Source organism: Macaca thibetana, chromosome 13 (assembly GCF_024542745.1).
Source record: "Macaca thibetana thibetana isolate TM-01 chromosome 13, ASM2454274v1, whole genome shotgun sequence".
Lineage (NCBI taxonomy): Eukaryota > Metazoa > Chordata > Mammalia > Primates > Cercopithecidae > Macaca > Macaca thibetana.
Window position 1 is genome coordinate 77,911,442 of NC_065590.1, and position 23,893 is coordinate 77,935,334.

The window sequence follows — 23,893 nt, forward strand, 5'->3', positions numbered from 1 at the left end:
TCCTAGTGGGCATGCATCCATTATGTGTTATGGAGGTGATTTCTGTGTCTCTCTTCCTCTCTGTGGGTGGTTTGAGTCTGGTCGTCTTTGCTGTAGCAATACCTCTCATGATTCCTGGCACAGCGTTGGTGCTCACTGACTCTTTGTTGATGAGAGGAAAGAATGAGTTGGGAAACTTGGACTCCATAGGGGAAAACAAACTGCCGAGGCCCCACTGGCAGTCGGGGCGGAGCAGACTCCCAACTGGTGCTCCTGCATTGAACATGGTGCTCCTGCATTGAACATGGTGCTCCCCGCAGCTGCCTTTCCAGAAGTAATCACTCCAGAGCCCTTGATGTTTTTGCCAGGAAACAACCAACACTTGCAGAATACCTACAGGGAGCTGGAAAACGTGCCAGATCCCGAAGCAGAGATGAATAACTTGGCATCTTCCCTCAAAGCACTGAAAGCTCCACACAGGGACGGAGAGTGAAATCGAGACAGGACTGGGGAAGGATGAGGCAGAATGGTGCCTGGGGTGGGGCCCAGAACCGGAGCAAATGCCTCACCTCCCAGATATGCAGACCCCACTGGCCTGCAAGAAAGTTTCCAAAATACCTTTTAAAATAGGGCCGTGTGTCCCTAGTCATCTGGACCCTTTGTGGGGGTGGAGAAGGTTTCATTTATTCTAATTTAAATTAAGCAATAAAGACATCCATTTTCCCATTTTTAAAACTTCATTTTTATACAAAACTTTCAAGTGAAGTTTTCCAATTATAATGGAATAGTTGTATGTTTTTAGATAAAACTCAGCAAAGAGTTACAGGCAAGGGCTTTGCTTGCCCTGTTCTGTTCCGCTCCTGGCCTTTCTCATAGAGTTCTCACTACACATATGGCCCAAAGTGAAGCCAGCCCTGCCCACAATGCCCTGTTCAGGCGCCTGTGTGTGTCTATTTATTTGTGTCTGCAATGTTTCCAGCAGTGCCTCTGAACTGTGTGATTTCATGATTACCTTTTTCAAGTTTTTTGATAGCCACCTCCCAGCTGGGACACAGGTCAGGCAGGCCATGCCCTGATTGACAATTGGGAAAATGAAGGCACGGATAAGGCAGTGGACTTGTTCAGGGTCACACAGCATGTCAGGGACAGATTAGAGCCCTGAGTCTTCAGGATCCAGCCCATTACTAAAGGCTCAGGGCGTTTCCCACCACTCCAAAGCTTACCATTATTGGTTTCCTGGCCAGCTCCAAGCTTCAGGGCAGTCTGCTTCAGGCACTGAGGGCAAGAACCTGGGGCCCAGAGGCTTTTTCAGCCACATTTGAAAAGCGGCTCTGACAAGCTGTCAGAGTAACCCCTCCACCCTGGAGAACACCCCCACTGTGTTCTTGGCTACAGAAAGCAGCTGCTGGGAGGGAAGTTCAACTCAGGAGAGTTATTCCCACTCAGGTCTTGGCAGAACTTTTAGAAAATATCCTTTTTCTTATTTTTGTGCTTTATCCTCTCTGGCATTTTTGCTGTGTTCCTCATCACACTAATGTTGACTCTGAAAACCATTCCCATGAAGATAACAACAGCAACACCACCAGCTTACCTGTTGAGGCTTTACTCTATGAGTCAGGAGCTGTTCTCAGTACTTTTCAGGTATGAACTTGCTTCATCCTCACAGCCTCCTGTGTGATGCTATTGTACCCACCTTTGTTAGAGACAAGGAAGCTGAAGCTCGCAGAGGTGGTTGTCCATGATCAAACTGATAGCCAGCTGAGCAGTGATTCAGGCTCAGTCTGACTTCAGAGCCACATTCTGAACCATGCAGGGTAAACTCTGTTTCACGAGCTTCCAGCACTTAGCTATGCTAAGCACTGAATCTAGCCACAGACACACCCAGGATGAAGGGGCCAGGAAGAGACAGGGAGGTCCAGGGCTCTGCTACCGCCTTTCTCTGGGGGTAGAAGGGTTCAGATCATGGGCCTCCCCCTCTGGGTCTCGGATTCCTCATCTGTAACGTGATGCCCACTGACACTCTGTTGTCTGAGAAACAAGTAGGAAGTGTTTGGAGCAGCTCCTGGCACAAAGTAAGTGCTCGGTAAATGTTAGCCAGTATTATTCATGTTATTGTTTTCTTCATGGGGATGGTTTCCAGAATCAACACCAATATCATAGGAAAATATTCTTGACTACACCAGCTCTTACCCAGGTGGTCTGGAACCTGTTAAAATGTTTCCTCTGAGCAGGTGTTCACACTGCAGCTCTGTTAGGGATGGTCAGGTAGTTGACCAAACCCTGCCATGGTTGGAATTTGGAGGGGGAAAGTAGGTTACATTTAATCAACACCCCCTACCAAAGGGCCAGCCTCAACTCACCACACCTTCCCAGAGGGAGTCTCCTGCACAGGCTGGGGCTGCAAACAGATGACCAGACTCAATCTGGGCAATGGGACTGGATCTCTCTGGAGCCCTTAAAAATTCTAAGAGTTGTCCAAGATGAGTGGAGGGCCTGAGATGGAGGGGACATTCCCTTGCCCTTTTCTAGCCAATCATGATACTCATCTGTCCATTGTACTCTCTCTTCCAAACCCACAACCCAACACACTACTCTTGGTCCTCTCTCCAACACAGCCACTCCTGCATTTCTAATTAAACATGGCCAAATCCAAGTGAGAGATCCCAGATGCTGTAATGCACTGAAGGGGGTCTTCGTGACTCTCTGTGTGTTCTGGCCAATGGCCTTGATGGCATGTGGCGCCCCAGAAAGGGGCCAGGTGTCCCCACTTCATTCCCTGGATGGGTCAGTGATTCACTGAGTATTGCAGACAGATCACTTTTTCCCCATGGACTCGATAATCTCATGTGCTGGGGATACTCTTCCTGCCAGGCAAAAACAGTGTTTTCAAAGTGTATTTCTTTATTGTAAGACAAAACATACTGGTTGTAAAATGCAGAAAATCTAGAAATGTACACAAGAGAAAATAACTATCGCCCATAATCCTCCCTCTCAAACATTCAGAGATAACTATAATATTTTGATGTATTTCTTCTAGCATTTTTTCCCATGACTGTATATTTTCAAGAAAATGTATAGCACATATTTATCAAAAATGTTAACAGAGTTGTCACACGGGAAGGAAAAGAAGTAGTGTCATTTGGCCTGGAGTTTATACTTGGCAGCTCCCACAGCTGCTGCTGAGGTCACAGCTCCATGACTCTACCAATTTGTCTCTCTTAGAGTGGAATCAGGTGTCATAATTGCCAAATGTTGCGGGATTGATTGACCTACCCACAGCGCTATTTGGCCATGCAGCCAATGAAATAACTGGCTACAGCCCAAGAAAGGGGTTGGTTAGAACAGTGCTTCTCCAAATTTGAGGTGCACAGGAGTCACTAAGGGAGCCTCTTAAAAATGCAGATTCTGATTCAGTGGGTTGGGGCAAGGCCTGAGATTCCACGCATTTTACAGATTCATAGGTGATGAGGCTGCAGCTGGTCCCTGGACCACATTTTGAGTGGCAAAGAGTTAGAGGATTGAGCCCACTCCCATTTTGTTCAGCAGATAAGTTTTGAAGTCCTCCAATGTGCTGACTGAGTAGGAGCTTGGGGCGGATGGGAAGAGAAAAGGATGATTAGAGGATGAGTTGATACCATTAGAGCCAACCCTGTGGGCCAACCTTTTGCTCAGCAATTGCCCTTAGTAGTGATTTCCCAGTTGCAGCCTAATCCACAGGGGTCTTTGTTCTGACTCTTAACCTTAACCCCACCAGCTTCCTCAGGAGTGGCTTCTGGCTGAGTACACTGCCCTGATGAGTTTACAATCATGGAAATCCTCGGCTCTCCTTCCTCCCTTAGGGGTTTTAATGGCCACATCAATTGTCCACTGGCCTGTCTTGCTCTTTTGCCTGCCTCCTCTCCCTTTATTGAATCAGCCAGAAAGAAAAGGGGTTTCCAATCCCAGCTCACCCTGGACTCTATGCGAAGCTGAAACAAGAATGGGATTCCAGGGACAGAGAATGCTGATGGCTTTCTTCAATCCTGTCCGGCCGAAAGGCATAGGCAGACCTATCACATAGAAGCCTCCAACAGGCATTTCCAGAGAGCCAGCCAGGGACTTGCTGTCAGTGTCAGCCATACTCTGATGAGCTAGCTCCAAGTTAGGTATGAATGGCAATTAATAACACTACCACCACTTTACATTTGCACCTCTCTAGCTGTTTACAAAGTGTTTCCACAGTGTCTCCCCTACTTTATCCTCAAACCAGCTCAGTAAAATAGACACTAATATTGCCCCATTTTACAGATAAGGAACCTGAGGCTCTAAGGAAGAAGTGACTTACATAAGGTCACAAAGCAGAAAGTGGTGAGGCTAGAACTAGAGCCCATATGTCCAGATTCCAGTGCTGTTGTGGTACCAATACTCATGATCCAGGCTCAGTTCTCTCCCTCTGCCTCCTGAAAGGGTAAGGAGGGAGTGACGTACTGTGCGTCTCCCACCTCAGGCCGGCCTCCTCCTTCCTCCAGGAATCCTTCGCCCACTGGAATCTTCCATTGTGGGCCTTGGGGTATTTTGTTTGTTTGTTTGTTTTTGCTTATTTTTTGTTTGTTTGTTTTAGATGGAGTTTTGCTCTTGTCCCCCAGGCTGGAGTGCAATGGTGCAACCTCGGCTCACTGCAACCTCCACCTCCTGGGTTCAAGTGATTCTCCTGCCTCAGCCTCCTAAGTAGCTGGGATTACAGGCACCCACGACCATGCCCGGCTAATTTCTGTATTTTTAGTCAAGACAGGGTTTCCCCATGTTGGCCAGGCTGTTCTCGAACTCCTGACCTCAGGTTATCCACCCGCCTCAGCCTCCCAAAGTGCTGGGATTACAGGTGTGAGCCACAGGGCCCTGTCGGGCCTTGGTTTTTAAAACTCACTTGTGAAGGACACTCCATGAGAAGGTCACTTCCACCAGTTGGTTTCTGCAAAAGAAGTAGATGTGGGATCCCTTGCGGGGGGAATAAAAAATAAAACAGAAAGTTCTTCTTAGCTTTGGGATTTTTAATCAGAGAAACATGTGGGGCTTGGGGGGAAATGATTCCTTCAGGGGGGTATAAATGGGAAGAGATGCTCAAAGTCAGTGACAGCCTGCTTTAATTTATAATTCTGCCTCTGTGTGAAATGCACAGAGAATCGGGGGGAAATGAGTAATAATTCACTAAGGTGCTGTCACAGCCAGGAAGCGTTAGGGCCTTCTTTGTCAGCCTGCTGCTGCCAAGAAGGCTGAGACAGAGGAAGGACATGCAGTGCTGTGGGTCTCAGCTAGAGAGCTTCTTTCCTCCCACGTGGAGACACAGGCTTCTCCACAGCTAGGCTGGGAGGTGTTGGGGGCCATCAGAATCGCCTGGAATAGCCCACTAGCTCCTCAGGGCTGAGCGCCTTTCCTGGAGCCATGCTCAGAGTGAGCTGGAGAAAGTGAGCTCTCTCTCTCACCCTCTTATCCTTTCCTCTTCCTTCTGTGGGCAGTTGGGAAATACACAGTCTAGAAAGCTGACTGTGGCCTCTTCAGTGGGACCTGAGATCAGTCTGATGTAGAGAAAAAGATGACGTGCCCTTTGTGCTGAGCCCACAGATGATATAAAGAGGCCCCAATGACAGGGATTGTTTGATCAGGCAGGATAGGCTAGATTATGCTGCAGTAATAAACCCCATATTTCAGTGGCTTGGGATAACATTTACAGTACCCATCCAATAAGAGTGGGAGTGGGAGGGGCCTCTGCTCCACAGGATCACTCAGGGACCCAGGCTGGCAGAGGCTCTTCCATCAATATAGTGTCACCCTTAGGAACAAGAACTCTCATTGGTTGTTTCAGCAAAGGAACAGACAGACCAGAGATTTACACGAGGGCTTTTCGCAGCCTTAATTCAGAGAAGACACATCACTTCCACTCACGTTTCATTGGCCAGAGCACATGAGATGTCTTCACTTAACTGCAAGGGAAGGTTGGGAGATAAAGGAAAGCAAATGGAAAGTTTTGAGCAATATGTATCTCTGCAGACAGGTAATTTGATGGACCCACACAAACCCCCAGCCAACACTACCACAACCACCACCACACTCTGGACATTGTGTCAACCATTAGAAATATCGTGCGCTACACAGTGGCTTCTCCTGGGGTCACACTCATGGTAGATCAGTATAAAGAGTGCAGAATTTAGAAGCAGAAGACCTGGGTTGAAGTCCTAACTGGGTTACCTGCTAGCTGTGTGACCTTGGTCAAGTTGCTTCACATTTCTGAGCCTCTGCTTTGTCAGATATGCAACCGGACTAACGATACCCATGCTGAGGAGTTATTTTTCCTATATTGCTTTCTGAAGATAAGAAAACTGTAAACCAGCACAGGCATCAGTTAGGGCTTGGGGGTTTCTCAGTGTCATTAGTCATCCAGCGTTCTGGCTGGGGAGCTATATTACTAATGAAGATAATTTGGTCATGCCTGGCTAATTCGACTTGGTGTTGGCATATTTTGCCTTTAGTGGTCCTGGAAATGACTGTGCCTCTCTGCTCTCTCCATAGGGAAACTCCCTGTGGGTTTTTACTGCAACTTCGAAGATGGCTTCTGTGGCTGGACCCAAGGCACACTCTCACCTCACACTCCTCAGTGGCAGGTCAGGACTCTAAAGGATGCCCGGTTCCAGGACCACCAAGGTACTACCTCTCTCCTGCCTTCTCCCTGGCACCCATCTTCATGCCCACATAGACAGATGGGAGACTCAGGACTGGGCTTCACCCCACCTGTAGGGCAAGCTCGGGTGTCTGACCAAAGCTTGCATAGAGCACTCACACACAATTCCCTCTTCATACCTTGGGCTTTCGAATGATTAAATCTGGCCAAGATAGATGTCACCTTTGGTTACTTAAAATGAGAACCATGAGGAGGAACTAACAAAAAGATAATAGCAACAATGATAATAATCCTTTCCATCAACAAGTGTGTGTTGAGGGCCTCCTATGTGTCAGCCACATAATTCATTGAGAGGTAGGGAAAGCCATAGCCCTCTTTATGACTGGGGAGACTGAGGCACAGCGAGGCCTTGTGTCATTTGCCCCGGGGTTGTGCCCAGGGAACCTCACCCTACACCTGGTCCATGGTCCATTCCCTGCAGCACAGCCTCTACAACCATCCCCCCACCTCACCCCTGATTTAAGCTAGTAATGCCTGTCCTCCCATCTCTGGGGCCCATCCTCCCCACAAACCCTGCATGTCTGGCAGAGAGCAAAGGGCCTCCACACAGCCAAGAGATAGCCAGCTGCTCCTGGGTAAGCTGACTCTAGACTCAGAGACACCAGGCTGGGCAAGGTGTGGGATCACAGAGGGTCTACAAGGCCAGCATAGCTCCCAACGTTAGGCTGCTGGAGAGGCCAGGCTAGCCAGCTTTGGGGGCTGTCCCTAGTGATGGGGCCCGGGCAGGCCCTGGTGCCCAACTCTGAAGCATAGGGGCTGATGGGGTGGGAATGTCTCTCTCCTTCTTCTGTCCTCTTCATTTGCCTTCTTTCTGTGGAACTAGAGACCCTCCAATGCTTATTTTTGAACAAAGTAAGAGTTGGCTCAGTCCTCACCATGCAGCAGCATTATTCTTAGCGTTCTGTCTGTAAAAGACGCAGAGGAGAGAAATGGAGCTCCAAGCTGGATGTGCTCTTAATGTCTCTGTTCCCAGTTTGATAATTTCCATTATAGCACCCATAGCAAACAAACATCCAGCCCTGCGGAATACCTCCAATGACAGGGCTCCCACTGCCTCCAAGAGCAGCCCATGCTATTGTTCTCAATCACAGATTAGCTTTCCTTACCTAGAGGCAAGCTCCACCTCTCCGTGACTTCTACTCATTTATTATGACTTTTGCCCCCTGGAGCCCCACAGAACTGAACTACCCCCTCTCCCACCAAGGCAGCCCTTCAGAAATCTGAAGGCAACAGTTGTGACCCACCTGCCTGCCTGAGGGCTTTTCTGTTCCCAGTCACACAATGCCAGCTCCTTGAATCTCCCTCATCCTTGCTGAGATCTCTTGGTTACTCTGCCCTTGACCCACCTGAATATGTTACTAAACAGCCTTTACTGAGAAAGGCAGAAAGGTAGAAAGGAAAGACTAAAGTAATGCTTGAGGTTCTGAGGCCCCCTAAAGTGTTGTGAGCTCACAAAGGCATTCATGCCACAGCACTGACCACCTACAAAATGCTCTGCAGACCCCGGAAGTTTGCAGATGCTTCTTCCCATCACCACGTGGGGTTGGGAGCCCCTGTTCTCCCAGATTTTCAGGCAGAGCCATGCTTAGAAAATATAAGAAGTGAGTCTTCATGGGCAGGGGCACAGGACGACCTGGGTTCTAGACAGGGGAGAAGAGAGTGAAGGTCATAGAAACCACTGGAACGGCACACATGACTGAAAATGGGGAGGGTGGAGCTGGGGAGGCTAGTGTGCCTCAGGCTATTCCTGGGCCATGGGCTGAAGCTGGTGACCTTGGAAGATCAGGGATGTGGTAGCCCAGATGACGGTGCTGGGACCTCATGGGCAGTTTAGAATGAAATTGTTGACAGGTGGGCTTTCTTCTCCATTGTAGGCCAAAAACCTGTTTCCTCAAAGATATCCCTAGGCTAGATAAGAACTGTGCACAGTCCAATAACCCTGCACCCCTGATCCCCCAGTTCCTGATAATGGTGTGCTTGTGATTCTTTTCCTCTCTCCTAGACCATGCTCTATTGCTCAGTACCACTGATGCCCCCACTTCAGAAAGTGCTACAGTGACCAGTGCTACGTTTCCCGCACCGATCAAGAGCTCTCCATGTGAGGCAAGTCTCAGTGTTTCTCTAGTTCTCTAATTTCTCCCACCTCTTGTCACTTCCGGAACCCAGATTAAGAAAGTAGCCTAGCTGGCTGGGCTGGTCGTTCTCCTAGGGAGAGAAGAACAGGGCCATCTCTGCCATCTTCGAGGCAGAGATGTCCATCAACATGGTAAAGCCCTGTCTACAGAGAATCATGCCTTAAACAGCCATCCCCAGCTGCATTGAACTATTTGCAGTAGAACCATGATTTAATCAATCCCAGAAGAGATTTTCTGCGGCATAACAAGAGAGAGTGACAAGGATTACAAGACTTTCCATAGAATCCTTTTTAAAAATATTGAGCTCTTATAATACATTGTAAATACTATACATCCTCAAAATTTGATTTACATAAATTTCACTAAGACATCAATGGCATTCAGTGAGGTACCTCCAAAGCCACTCTCTGAAATGGTTCCTGACGCTGTTTTCTCATTGGTTTGTGGGTGGAGGGACTGGTGCCGTGTTCCTCAGCATATTCTTTAGGGGCCAAGAAATGTACTTAAGACCCCAACGTGGCACAGTGATTAAGCTCATGGACTCTAGAATCAACTTTCTGAGTCCAAGTCAGGTTCCACCACTGATTGATTGTACAGTTTGTTTGGGCAGTTAATTAACCTCTTGGGGCTTCAGTTTCCTCACTGGGAAAGTGAACACACATAATGCCTACCCCGAAGAGGGAAGATTAAATAGATAATGTCCAAAGGGCTTGGAAGAGCATCAGGCACAAAGTAAGCACTGCAGTCTTTAGCCCACAGGGTGCCTGGCACCCTGTGTAAACATTCAGAAGGACACTGGGGGAAGAGGAAGAGAACTTGAGCCAGAAATCAGACTCTAAGCTCCGAGAGAGCAGGCCATGTCTTGTGCTTCTTTGTACTCCCTCACTGCACCTGCATCAACATCTTGCACGTAGTAGAAAACCTGCATGTAGTTTAGATTTGGCCAGTCATCTCGTTCTGGACACTCACAGGAGAAATTCCTGTCTGGCTCAGTTTCAGGAATAGCTATGCACCCTCTGAGCAATTTGTTTCCTGTCAAGTTGTGGACATTGTGAAACTGACCAGATTAACTTCTCCTTCTGTGGCTCATAGAAATCCCAGGGAGGTGGTTCTGTGACCAGCAGAGGGACAGACAACAGGATTGCCCCTGCTGAGGGGTGCAGGCAGATTCAAGCCCCTTGAGTTTCTCATAAAATAAAAACTCACAGACAGAAAACAAACAAGAATGGAAAAGATATAGAAATGATTTTTTAATATGAGGAGTGGTTAAATTAAAACCAAGGCTCCACTTGGCAAGCAAATGGGACTTTGTGATATGCAATTTGTAGCAGCTTACTCCTGGTTTGATTTTATAACTCGACGTTCACCACTTCCTTCTCACCCTCTTCTAGGCTATGCTATCCTACTAGATTTTATGTATGTCTGTGAACCACCTTAAATCCTTTTTGGAAGAATTCTGAGCACAAATAGATTCATTATATTAAATTGTATTTGAGAAACCATGCTATCTCATGCAGATGGTGGAATTACACAGTCATTGCTGATATTTCTCAGGTGTCTGAGAGCAGGTACCTAGAAAGGAAGGCTTTTTAAGAGAACATATAAATGAGGACAGATGGTTGGCCCACCGGAGAGGACAGGAGGATCCTTAAGAGCATTTGGTCTTTAAATTTACTCTTTGCTGGGTTTAATATGAGCCAAATTTCAGAAAAAGAAATGTCAAGGTACAAATGATATTATTCTAATACTTCATCATTTCTCTAATAACCTTTGAGTTGATCAATAGCTTAAACAGGTGTTTTGTTTTACTGGCCTGTTTTATTTTTCCTGCAGTCTAATTTGCTCTGGGCTGTTTCTGCTATTTCCTGCCCTTTTCCAGAACTTGGCTCAGCAGGCATAATGAAGGGAAGGAAAATAAGTCCATTCCACACTCACATTATTTATATTTATATACATTCATATGATTTCACATTCAGGTTTTCAGACCATTTGTCTAATGCTGATGGGTCTTTGAATTCCCAATGTTGGGGGAAATGTTTTTATCAGGAAAATAAATAACCAAAATAGAAATATGCATTTCTAGATTTGTAAGCCCTACCATTTATTTTATGTGAATCCTAAATGCAGAATGCAGGAAGTTGATTTCCTCCTCCCAGGCAGGCTAAACCCCAGTGGCAGAAAAAAATGGATATTGCATTTCTCTGGGAGACTATGTGAGGTTCACCCAGGGCTTTCAAACCCCACCAGCCCTACAGGGGCCTCTGTTGCCTATGGGGCCCAAGTGCAGAAAGGTGGACACTAGACAGAGTTTTGGGGACAGGTCTCTGATGAGCATCAGGCCTACAGGGACTGGTGATGGGTCCAGCTGAGTTCTGGGGTTGATGCCTACCACGAAGGACTTTCTCCAAACCCAGCTCAGTTCTGGTCTCCGGGAAGTTAAAGTAATTGTAGACTATCTCAAGAAACACCACCCTCGTCAGTGGATTCCCAGAGAAGAACTGGTGTCATCTTCAAGAATTTCCTGCAACATGAGAAGTGAGTTAACCAGTAGTTCTATGTTTTACCAATCACATTCACCTGGAAAATGTAACAGATGCCCCACCCTGGACCTACTGAATGACAGCGCTAAGTGTGGGGCCCCATTTTTAAACCCCATCCTCAGTGATTTGGAGGCACGCTGAGACTTCAGAGCTATTGGCCATAGGTGTGCTTGCCAGTTGTGACTGAAATTCATTCTGAGCCCATGCAGAGAGTTTTCCTCACCTGCCTGTGGCCCCAGAAAGCGTGATGTCACTTGTCTTTTAGAAAGATGAGTCAAAAAAGAGATGAGAAATGACGGAGGCAGGGGCGAAGAGAAGCGGGTGGGAGAGCATATGAAACCAGGTCAAGGGTCCCCCACGATGGAGGCATAGCCACAGTGTGCCTTTGTGCCAATCCAACTTCCAGGGCATTCCAGAAGCCTACCCCACTCCCACCTCCTCCCTCCAGGTTCCTGCAGCCTGCTCTTGCTGACTACCACGGCCGCCTCCTCTCTCTCTGCACAGTTACACATGGGGCATGAATATTTAAAGACCTCTGCCTCGCCCAGCCACAAACAAGAGAGAACGTTGTGGTTTTGGTTTTCTTTTTGTGTTCCTCCTCTCTGCCACAAGCTCTTCTCTGCAGGAAACTGGGGAGCCACTTACGATATATTCTGATTTTTATTTTTATTTTTATTTTTCTGAGCTCCAGTTCAAATAATTAAAGTTGCCACCGGGGAGGGAGGGCTTGCAGTGGCTTTCATGTGCACACTTGCTGTCAGACCTGCTCGAATCCGCCTCGGCTTTGAGACACCCGCGGATGTGTCTGGCATTGCAGCCGCTGGTAATAAAGAGCACGGCAGAGTGGCGGCTGACACCACCCCAGCCCCCTGCCTTTCACACACCCGAGCAGCCTGAATGTCTCAACAAGCCCCGTGTGGTTTGAAATTCTATTTTATTTGAATAGCCTGCCTGTGACTGGAATAATTTAAACCATGTTCTCAGGCCAGAACAAGGCCTACAGGGAGAAAAAGTGGACTTTCCTCATTTTCTTTCCCCTCCAAGGCATGAAAGCAGTTTTTCTTGTGTGAGCTGCCGAAGTGCAATTTGATCCAAAAGTGAGATGGGATCCCCCCAGTTTGTGGTGATCAGTTCCTCAAAGATGGTTTTCCTGCCTGGCCAGAGCTGCAGTTGCCTCTCCCCTCTTCTCGCACGTACATATATACACGCAAACACACACACACATACACACATGCGTGCACACACCCATGGGGATCTTGGGACACAGCTGAACATTTCCACCCCTGACGTCACCTCTAGCAATAAAAAGAATCAGGTTGGATTAGCTGTGGAGAGCTGCTGTGATCTAGGCAGAAAGTGACCAGCAGGCCCCTTACACATCTACATGGGCCTGGAGAAAAGGGGACCCATCCTTTGTGTCATTAAAACCAGCAAATGTAGCCCAGAGAGATGTGAGGGAGAAGACGCCATGGCCCCCGGAGTTGCCCTTGGCCATCCGTCCCCGAAGCCCTTCTCAAAGGGAGGGAATTTTTCTATAAATTGCTATCTGGTTGATTTTATACGACATTTCATGGTGCTCGTGATCATCCCTGGAAACAGGCTCATCCTTCCCTCCAGCCTCTCAGCGTGACACAGAAGCAGGGAAGCTGAGAGGCAGGTGTTGATTGGGCTTATCGAAGCTTGCCCCTGACCTCAGCGGCAGGCAAATAGGACTCTCAAGATGGGAAAAAGAGAGGATCTTTTCTGACTGCTGTGTGTTCAAAGTTTATTAAACTCAGTGGCAAATTCTTCTGTGGAAAGTCAAGAAAAGGAGGATAAGAGTAAGAAAACTTAGCATCAGATGGCATGAGATCGAGGAAAAACAAAAGCAGAAGGGGGCCTTCCTTTATCAGCCCCCACCAAACTCTCGACAGGGCAGAAGCCAAAGAGGATGAGCAGAACTGTTGAATTCAGCTCATTTTCCAGAGCAGATCCTACGCATCAGGGGCTGCCCGTCCAGATCGTGACATTTACCCCAAGACCCACAGCTAATAAACACAAGACCACACCCAGATCTTATGATTCTGAGCTTCATGCTCTTCCTGTCACACTGCCCTGCTGCGGACAGATGGAACCTTCTCAGCTTGGGGAAAGTTGAGGAGAGCCTCAAAAGCATCAGAACTGGCATTTCTCGCACCTAACTCAGAGCCTCACTACCACGTCACTGCAGGCAGGTAGGGAATCCCACCCCATTGTGTAACCAAAGAGCTCTCCACTTCGTCTCTCCACAGGCTGGGAGTAGTCACTGGGTCTAACTCCTGAGCCACCAAGGGGACACTGCCACTCACCTACTGGACTCAAATGGAGTTTGTTCATTGGGTGGGCCCCGTTCTCAGCCCCATGTGATCCAACTTACTTTAGCAAATCAGGAAGCAGAAGCCATTCCGGGAGGCCTCATGGGCTGGATGGCAAATAAAGTTGTTATTTTCTGGAGCCAGTTTACCTTCTGCATAGAACGGATGACCATCTAGGGAGAAGAATGTTGCACCCTTCCCCTCTCCGGGCTGACTGGTGAAAGAACAAGCAAGTCCCTATCAGAGCCCACCTGGGACCAGCCGCTCTCTGCCTGTGCTTGGCCAAGCAATGCTGTACTTTGCAGTGTTTGCAAAACCCTTTTTGTAAATAGTAGGGGACCAGTACCAAGCTAGAGGGGATTCCGGGGTAATGTTATCTCTACCTCCCTCACTAAGCCCAAGTCCCTTTGGTCAGGTATTTAGGGACCAAGATACTCATCAGGCAGAGTTCCTGTGGATGTCCAGCCCCCATCTCATCTGATGCTGTGACATCTCTGCAGTGACAGAATGTGCCTGAACTGGGAGAAAGCAAGTCCAGCTCTAGGTGTCAGTGCTTGCCTAAATGAAGAGCATATCCAGCTAGTCTTGCCGGGGATTGTTTTCACACATGCTGTTCTCTGCACACTCCTCTTCCTGCCCTGGGGACCACGGTCAGGACCCCAAGCTAGCATATGATCCCTCTAAATTATCCACTGTCTGCCCAGGAGGACGTAATGCTGGGCCCAGCAGAAAGCAGAGGGCTGCTCGGGCTCCCACAGAGTAACGCTGACACCTATAGCAAGTCGGAGCAGGGTGGTGGCTCCAGGTAGAGCTGCCTCCCTCCTGCCCCACAGCCCAACAGCCATGCCACCTCCTGTGACCAGAAGAATCCAGCTGGCCATGTGGGGCTGAGTGCAAAAGGGGCATAGCAAGGCAGTGCGGTGCAGTGGGAAGGATGGGGCTTGAAGTCCCTTAGCCCTTGGTGGAAGCCCTCCACTTTCTAGCGTGGAAATCTTGAGTACAGCGACCCACTCTTCTCAGCTTCAGTATCCTCTGCAGGGCTGTCAGGAGAAACGAGTGAGAGGAGATATGAAAAATGCCCCACCTGAATCTGGACACAATTAGGTGCTGAAAAATGGAACATGTGGTTTCTGCTACTCTGTTGCAGCCATTACTATTATTATCTTCCTCTCTGACTTCAGTGATGATTCTGAGACCAAGGCTGGAGGCTGCCTTCTCCAAGGAGCCTGAATCTGGAGGGTTTGGCCTCTGCCCTGCCCTGGGTAGCCTGGCAATAGTGGGGAGAGGGGTGTTGCCCAGTTCAGTGGCTGGGGTCAGGGGAAGTTTATGCTTTAACAGCAGCAAAGGGGCCCCTGCTGCCCCTGTCCACCATCTCCACCAGCTCCTCTCCCCAGCCAGCAGGGGCATGGGACCTCCCTCCTCCAATCTGCCAAAAGTCCCTTTGTTCCACTGCCCCCTCGGCAGACACCTACACAGAACAATAACCCCATACCTTGATATAGTCCCAACATGTTTACAGAGGGGCCTTCCCCCACATCGCCCCCATCCCCCAGGGATGATATTGTCACCCTTTTACAAATGGGGAGAGAAGGCTCAGGAAAGGAGCCTAGACCACACACAGCTGGCCAGCAGGGCCCACAGTGTCCTCCAGATGCAAGAGTATCTCTGCTTTCCCCAGGGAGCTCCTGGGAGTGGGACATCTGCCATCAACAAGGTCACCCAAGGCAGGGAGGAAGTCTGGTGATATGGCCCAGAGCAGAACATCACAAGTCTGACTTTTCTTTTACAAACCCGTTTTTTAACTTAAAAATAAATGTCAATTCTGTATTTTAATTCCTTAACATGCCTATTTATTTGGACACAAAAACATGCCTCATGTTTTACTATTGAGTGGCTAATGCACCTATTTGCCTTGTGGCTTTGGGTACCCCCAGGAAGAGCCAAGCGGCATATGTGCCCCCACTCTAAGAAGCCCACTCTAAGAAGCCCAGAGGAAGAGCTCTCAACCTCGCTGCCTTTTTCAGAAGCCCCAAGGCCTCCCCACTTTAATGATCTCACTCCATTTCCTAGGTTGCAATTAGGCTCATAGATGGTGCATTTTGAAGAGCACCTGTTCTGCCTTGGTTGGCCCTGAAGTCAGCTTCAACTATGGTTGCCCCTCATCTACCCCATAAGTCACCCTGACCCTGGTGCTGAAACCTTAGGAGGGCTGAGCGCTAGCAGCTGCTAACACTACTGGTGATGGAGACAGTAACCTCAGAAAGCCTTTAGCTGGGATCTAGGCATACGCAACTTTGTATTAGAGGGCAAAGCCCTCTAATACAAAGGAGGAAGCTGCAGTGGTTCTCAAGGCATTTTCCAAAGGGCTTTTTCCAAAGGCTCTCTGTATGAGTAAGAGATCTGGGCTCCACTTCCAGTCTCTAACGACAACCATCCAGACACCTGTAATAACATCACTGTAATGAGAATCCCCTGTGTGTCAAAGCTTACAGAGCCTCTCCACCTCCCACGGCTACTCTGTGAGTGGATAAAATCTTCCCTGTTCTTCTGATAAGCCCCTGAGCCATGGCAACAAGGCACTTGACTGGCTGGATGCACACACGGACCCCGAGCGGGAGGGATGAGCGAGGCAGGGGCACTGAGGGTCCACAGTCAGGTGGTGAACCAGCAAGTATTGATTTCAAACCTGCTGTGTGGCCAGCCATGCGGGGAGACAGCCCACAGGATTGTGGGATCTCTTTGGGGTGTTTATTCTACAGAAAAGTTAAGAACACTTACATTCAGTGTGAAAACTTCTGGTCTTCAGGTCACTTACAAATCACTTGGCTGTATTATGCTAAAAAGCAAGCCATTATTCTTAATGAGGGCCCTCAAACACCCTAGCTCTTTGCACCCTAGTTGAAATAAGCCTTTACTTAGTCCAGAGCTGGAAAAACAGACCCTTAGTATCACTAAAGCCAACTAAGGATGTAGTTTTCAAATATTGATTCCCTAGTATAAGGCTGGCTCTGTGCTAAGCATTTCACCTACATTATCTTATTATAAAAAAAAATTGTTACTCCCATTTATTGATACAGAAACTGGAGCTTAAAGAGTTTAAGTGACTTGCCCAAGGTCACCCTGCTAGAGGCAGAGTCATGATTGAAACCAGGTCTGCCCAACTCCCCAACCAAATCTGTAAATACCGGATTTGACTTAGATGGCCTGAGTTTAGATCCCAGCTCTGCCCCACTTAGGAGCCATATGACCTCAAGCAAGTGACTTCCTTTAATTTGAGAGAAAAAACAAAAACAAAAACAAAACCTGTTTTAGTTGCTGCATGAGGTTGTTACCAGGATCAGAGGAAAATGTGAAAAGCGTGTGTCTTTTCTGCAACGCTTGATGAATGGCAGCAATTATGATGATGATGATCCCTCATCTTACGTTACTCAGGCATGAGGAAGTTGCTGCTGCATAACTTCAGCCACTGCTTGTGTTCTGATTTCTCCTCTCAGTCGATCAGCAACACGTGGGCAGGTCGGGAGCATTATTTCACACAGTGCCCACATTAGCACCAGCAGGATGTGCCCAATAAACCCACTTCGTTGATAATTAATTAATTGTGCAGCCCCACCCCCACCCCCTGCGGTTGCAAGCATAACCCTCATCCAGGATGAGAGCGAACAAGAAGTCTCCTCAATGAGCTTCAAATATCCAACAAATGACACCTTCCTGAGCTTTCTGAGCCAAAGTCATTCTTACCCCAGCACCTAGAGCTAGGAAGCCACTGCAGCCCAGCATTCTATCACCACTGCCTGTTAAGTGGTCCACTCGGCCAGAGCACTTGCTAATGGCTACAGTAATCAACAGCAATTGTAACTGCAGTCAGACATAATTAATTTGATACCTTTGAGCCATTCACAACTAATACCTCTCCCATTGCATGATGAAGCTGAGGTCTAGGAAGAATGCTGTCTCGGCCCTGGGGTGTGAACAGGGTCTTCCTTGGCACTTAGCACAGACTTGGGTCCCATTCAAAAGCTGTATGTTAATCACTGACCTCTCTGGCTCCCACTAGTGGTCACTGCAACACATTCATGTCGCCCACGGACTGGGGGAACACCCCATTGAGAGCACACACGCTCTCCAACTGTCAGGGAAAAATACTTCCCAGAGGGCTCTGGGTCCCCTGCAGATGTTCCTGTGCCCCACATCTACTTTTTCCAGTGGTGTCCATGAAGGCTGTGGGAGTTTCATTGCCTAGAACCATCCTGTTCCCCAGCAGTCAGATTACAAAGCTACTCCTCAGTGTCATCTCCATCACACACAGAGAAACTGAGGCACAGAGGAGGCCGTTTGCCCAGGATCACACCATGGCAGTGTAACTGAAGAAAATACCATCTTTTTCTTCCCATAAGCCTGGAAAGATAATTCTCTAGGGAACCCAGAAGATTATAAAACAACAACAACAACAAAAACCTAGACAGAAATTTTAACACAGCATTTTCACCCTGTCCTATTGCTTTATTTTGTGAACTGTTTATCTCTAACAAAATGTCCCCAGCAGGAGGAAGGAACTAACATTTATCAAATGTCTTTGCTAAGCTGGGCACTGGTCTCATATAATCTTGTTAAAGCCCCATAATAAATATGTAAGCAGGGGACTGTTGACCCCGCTTTATGGAAGAAGATGCTGAAGCTCTGAGATATTACATGATACATAAAAAATAGACCATTCTTTCTGATACCAAAGCTTGTGTTCTGTTCACAGCACTGTCCCACCTCATTCCGCAGAAGCTCCCACCCTCCCTTGGTCTCCCTCACAAAGCCTAGAGTACAGGCACAGTAACTTGATTCTCTCTGAAGTGGGTAAAAGCATAGTGCTAGCTTTTACTATTTTCCAACATCAGAATCCTCTCTTACCACCTGTTTAATATAGCATTTATTGTTTTCTCTGATTATAAAAGAACTTTATGTTCATTGTAGAACGTTAGGAAAATGCAGGAAAGTATGAAGAAGAAAATTGAAATTGCCCAAAATCTTACCCCCCAAAGATATTGGTGCATTTCCTTCCAGACAGATAGATTGAGATTTGAGCTTTGCTATAGAGAAAGGGTTTACATAAGATAAATATAAACATCCTGTGTCTTATTTCTTTATTTAACATGACATTTTCCCATATCAATATTAGTCTTCATAAACATGCTTTTAAAAGCTGCATACTCTAAATTAATTTCATTATTTTTGTTCTAGTTATCAAAAGTCAGATAGTCATTATAAAAAAAAAAAAAGTTGGAAAAGAAAGAAAAGACCACAGGAAAAAAAAAAAAAAGAAAAAAAAAATAACTTGTAATTTTATAACGTCACCAGCCAGGGATCCCAAGGTGGTTATTTTTATATGTAGCCTTCATGTTTTTAGAAAGAGGGCATATGGATGTCCCCTGGTGTTCCCTGGCTTCCTCATGATCCTTCAGAAAGGAGACAGTAAGTGGTATTTTCAGGAAGAATCCTGATCTTTTAAGTATCCTGTAAGACCAGGAATCCAGCATTTCTTAATTGCAAGCATTTGCCAGAAACATGTTTTATTTGCTTGTTATCAAAAATCTGCATCTGGCCAGCTTCTTGCTGTGTTGGGTTGATATGTCATTAGGCTATTTATAGCTAGAGTGGTGGTGTTTCTTTTTTCAAGGTGAATTAGAAGATGGTGAACAAAAACACTGGATTTTGCAGTGAGTCAGTATTCTCAGCTGAAGTTAAGAAGATACCACATTGAAACCAGGGAAGTCAAAATTACCAGTTCACACTGAGAATTACAACCCTCTGGCACCCTATACTGAGGGAGAGCCTTAACCCCCATGCAGAGGTTGCTTAGATGTTCCTGATGACAATTCCAATCCCAGTCATTCAACAGAGACTGGATGGGGAATACCCAGGGAGTACCCCCACCATGCAAGCTCATCTTTGAGCATCTCTGTTAAAAATGTATTTCCTTCTCTTGAAGTGAAATACACACTACAGCATCTAGCCTTCGTTTTGTCTCTACCATTGGAATTCATGCAGGTCTTCAGAAATTTGAAGAAAGATAGCACCTCCCCCCTCAGAGCACTTCCTACATTTGGGGATGTTGCATGCAGAATAGCTATTATTTGATATCATTGAGTCTCTTTTGAACACTGCAGGCTAAATATCATTACAGTATTTTCTATGGGTTGAAGCGATTGTCCTGAAGCTGCCATGAGGTATGCATAGCAAACATGGGGCATATTCAAGACATAAAATTGCAATAATTACCTCTGGAGAAGGAATGGGCCAGGAGAGAAATAATAGCATTAGGCCTAGCCACAATGCCGTTCCTGCTTTACATACAGGACTTTAATTAATAAAATGACAAACACTGGTACCACATAATTGGAAAGTCTATCAGTCCCTTCCGAGGGGCAGGAAAAAATGGCCCTTGTGAAAGCGCTGGCTGGAACCAGAAGATATAATTGCTGGTGGCATGCTCCTGGTGTTGCCTCTACTCACTTGTCTCATTTGCTGTCTGCATATAAAAGAGTTTATTAGTCAAACACTGCCATTTATAACCTATATCTACTAGGATGTGTCTAGAAGGATCAAAAATTTTATTGTTACTGGCACCAGCAAGCGTTATATCCCATAAATATAATTTAGAATTTGTATCAGATTTCCCATATTTGTGTGAATATACACACACACACGACTGTTAATCGTCTGGCAGGGACAGTGGTTGTAAATGCATTAAAATTCACTAGCTCCCTAATTTCTCCAACAGGAAAGTATTTCCAGGATAAGATCTTGTTAAAATATAAATTCTGATTCAGAAGAGCTGGGGCAGGCCCTGAGACCCTGAATTTCTAATAAGCTCCCAGGTAGCGCCCACATTGCTGTTCCACAGACCACATGTTGAGCAACGAAGATCTGGAAAATCTTTGCAATATGCCCCCAAAGCTTTAAGGAGTACCATAATATATTATATGGGCATTGCACTCCATGTATGGTAGAAAGAACACACAACATAGTGTGGACTCCAGGTCTGCAGCCTGTGGGCTTAATGCCCAGGGGTGACTGACTGACTCTCTAAGCCTTCAATTCTGCATCTGAAAAATGGGTGGAATAATAATATCTATATGAAGGGATGTTGTCAATATACAATGAGATAAGCCTCCGTGCAAGTGCCTAGTTCAGCTTCTGGGCATTCAGTAAAGAGTCAATTAACAAATGACTTCATATCCTGTAGGCCAGGGGTCCCCAAGCCCCAGGCCACGGACCAGTACTACTGCCCAGCAGGAGGTGAGCGGCAGGCAAGTGAGCGAAACTTGATCTGTATTTACAGCCACTCCCCATCCCTCGAGTTACTGCCTGAGCTCTGCCTCCTGTCAGATCAGTGGTGGCACTAGATTCTCATAGGAGTGCGAGCCCTATTGTGAACCGCATATGCATGCAAGGGATCTAGGTTGCGTGCTCCTTATGAGAATCTAATGCCTGATGATCTGTCGCTGTCTCCCATCACCCCCAGATGGGACTGTCTAGCTGCAGGAAATAAGCTCAAGGCTCCCACTGATCTGACATTATGGTGAGTTGTATAATTATTCCGTTATATATTACAATGTAATAATGATAGAAATAAAGTGCACAATAAATGTAATGTGCTTGAATCATCCTGAAACCACCCCCCAATCCCCAAACCCTGGTCTGTGGAAAAATTGTCTTCCACAAAACCGGTCTCCGATGTCAAAAAGGTTGAGGACCTCTGCTATAGGCCACCCAGATAGAAACAGATCTTAAGATGGAATTCTAAGGGTGTTTTTGGACTGGAAACTTGACTGCCAAGATCAAGCTGGGTCTACTTGGCATGGGTATTTACATAAAATGATATCAAGGGACCTCTCTAACCAAGGACTATATAAGGGAAATGAAAGTCTTTGAGAGGGACTTGAGCCTGCAGTCTGCTCTAGGAACCACATATGGTGAGTGCTGTCTAATGTCAGACACATGTGATCAACAAGGAATACTCAGAACTGATACTAGGCCTCTGAGTCTTCTAATTAAGAAACTGGTAAAAACCTTATCTTGCAGGTCCAAGAGGGTAGTTCTAGCCCCATATACATCCTCAGGTCATTCCTGCTCAAGGGGTCTCTCTCTCTCTCTCTCTCTCTCTCTCTCTCTCTCTCTCTCTCTCTCTCTCTCTCTCTCTCTCTCTCTCTCTCTCTCCCTCTCTCCCTCTCCCCCCCCTCCCTCCCTCTCCCCCTCTCTCTCTTTCTCCCTCTCTCTCTCTCTCTCTCTCTCTCAGTTATTCCAGTCTTTTTCTGGAGGTGATGTAACAGCCCCAAGAAGGCCCTTAGCTGAGAGCAGCAGACTCCCCGCTGCAGGAAAATCCCTGCCTCTACACCTTGGTGATGGTGGGCACATTTTAAGCCATTTGTAAGTTATTAAGAGTTGCCTCTTACTCAAAGTCTAAGATGAAAATGGACCCCTCACTGAGACAGCCAGGCCCTTCCTGCACTAAGTAGCCCAGCTCCCCAGAGGTCTCTACCCAGGCTGCACTTTAGAATCGCATAGAGAAATTTTAAAATCTGCTGATGCCCAGGACCTACACACATCTACTTAAATCAGAGTCTCTGGAGTGGGGCCCAGACGTTGGTTGTCTGGAACGCTGATTCTAATTTGCACCCCAGGTTGAAAACCACTGGTTTCACCATGCCATTCACAGTATCACAGGAGCTCTACTTCCATGTTCTTCATCTCATACTTCATAACCCCCTTTTAAGGCAGGCAGGGAAGGTGTGGTGGTTATTATCACAAGTTTGTCTTTAACAAAATATAGGTTCAGAGGAGGAAAGTGGTTGGCTTAAGGTCACACAGTTAATCCACATTGGCCTTGAAGCACAGACTCCAAGTTATGCCATAGTCAGCAGGCAAGGAAAGAGGATGGTTGGACAAGCCACTGAAGAATGAATGTTGATGCAAAGGGCAGGTGGTTCCAGTGCATTCTGGAAAGGTTGTGGGATGAGTCACAGGAGCACAGGGACAGGGATTTGGTATCAGTCCAAAGATTCTGCATTTCTTTTTTCTTTTCTTTCTTTCTTTCTTTTTTTCTTTCTTTTTTTTTTTTTTTCTTTTTTGAGACAGAGTCTCGCTCTATCGCCCAGGCTGGAGTGCAGTGGCACCATCTCAGCTCACTGCAACCTCTGCCTCCCAGGTTCAAGTGATTTCCTGCCTCAGGCTCCTGAGTAGCTGGGACTACAGGCACCCACCACTACCATACCTGGCTAATTTTTGTATTTTTAGTAGAGACGGGGTTTCACCATGGTGGCCAGGCTGGTCTTGAACTCCTGACCTTGTGACCTGCCCACCTCAGCCTCCCAAAGTGCTGGGATTACAGGCGTGAGCCACCACGCCCGGCCACATTCTCCATTTCTAACAAGTTCCCAGGTAACACTGATTTTACTAGACTGGGATTACCAGTCTGAGGACCACACTCTAAGCAGGAAACCACTGACTGGTTCTTAGAGGTATAATGTGGAAGAAACAGGTGAAAAGTAGGCCAAGGGAAAGACATAGGCTCTGGACTGCTTGTATCTTTTTCCTAGATTCAGGGGGTACACATGCAGGTTTGTTACATTATGCAATAGCATAATGCTGGGGTTTGGGCAGCTATTGGACCCATCACCCAAAGAGTGAGTTTACTACCCAGTAGGTAGTTTTTCAATCCTTTTCCCCCTTCTTCTCTCCCACATTTTGGAGTTCCCAGTATCTATTGTTTTCATCTTTAAGTCCATGTGGACTCATTGTTTAGCCCCCACTCATACGTGAGCACATACGGTATTTGATTTTCTGTTTCTACATTAACTCAAGATAATGGCCTCCAGCCACATCCACATTGCTGCAAAGAACATGACTTCATTCTTTTTTATGGCTCTGTAGTATTCCATGGTATATATGTACCACATTTTCTTTATCCGATGCACCATTGAGGGACACTTAAGTTGATTCTATGACTTTGCTATTGTGAATAGTGCTGCAGTAAACATGTGACTGCAGGTGTCTTTATGGTAAAATGATTTATTTTCCTTTGGGTAGATACCCAGTGGTGAGATTTCTGAGTTGAATGGTAGTTCTGTTTTTAGTTCTTTGAGAAATCTCCATACTGTTTTCCACAGCAACTCAACTAATTTACATTCCAACCAACAGTGT

At 46.8% G+C, this 23,893-nt stretch overlaps 2 protein-coding genes across 2 annotated transcripts in view; one reads left to right on the forward strand and one right to left on the reverse strand.

The window, feature by feature from the left end:
• ALK (ALK receptor tyrosine kinase) overlaps positions 1–23,893 on the forward strand; it is a 752,296-nt gene that overhangs the window by 608,124 nt on the left and 120,279 nt on the right. Inside the window, 2 exon segments of the mRNA XM_050754032.1 lie at positions 6,523–6,654; positions 8,694–8,794. Of these exon segments, the coding sequence (XP_050609989.1) occupies positions 6,523–6,654; positions 8,694–8,794 (233 nt within the window).
• The window catches only part of LOC126933840 (protein FAM136A-like), an 879,973-nt gene that overhangs the window by 565,318 nt on the left and 290,762 nt on the right, over positions 1–23,893 (reverse strand). The window lies entirely within an intron of this gene.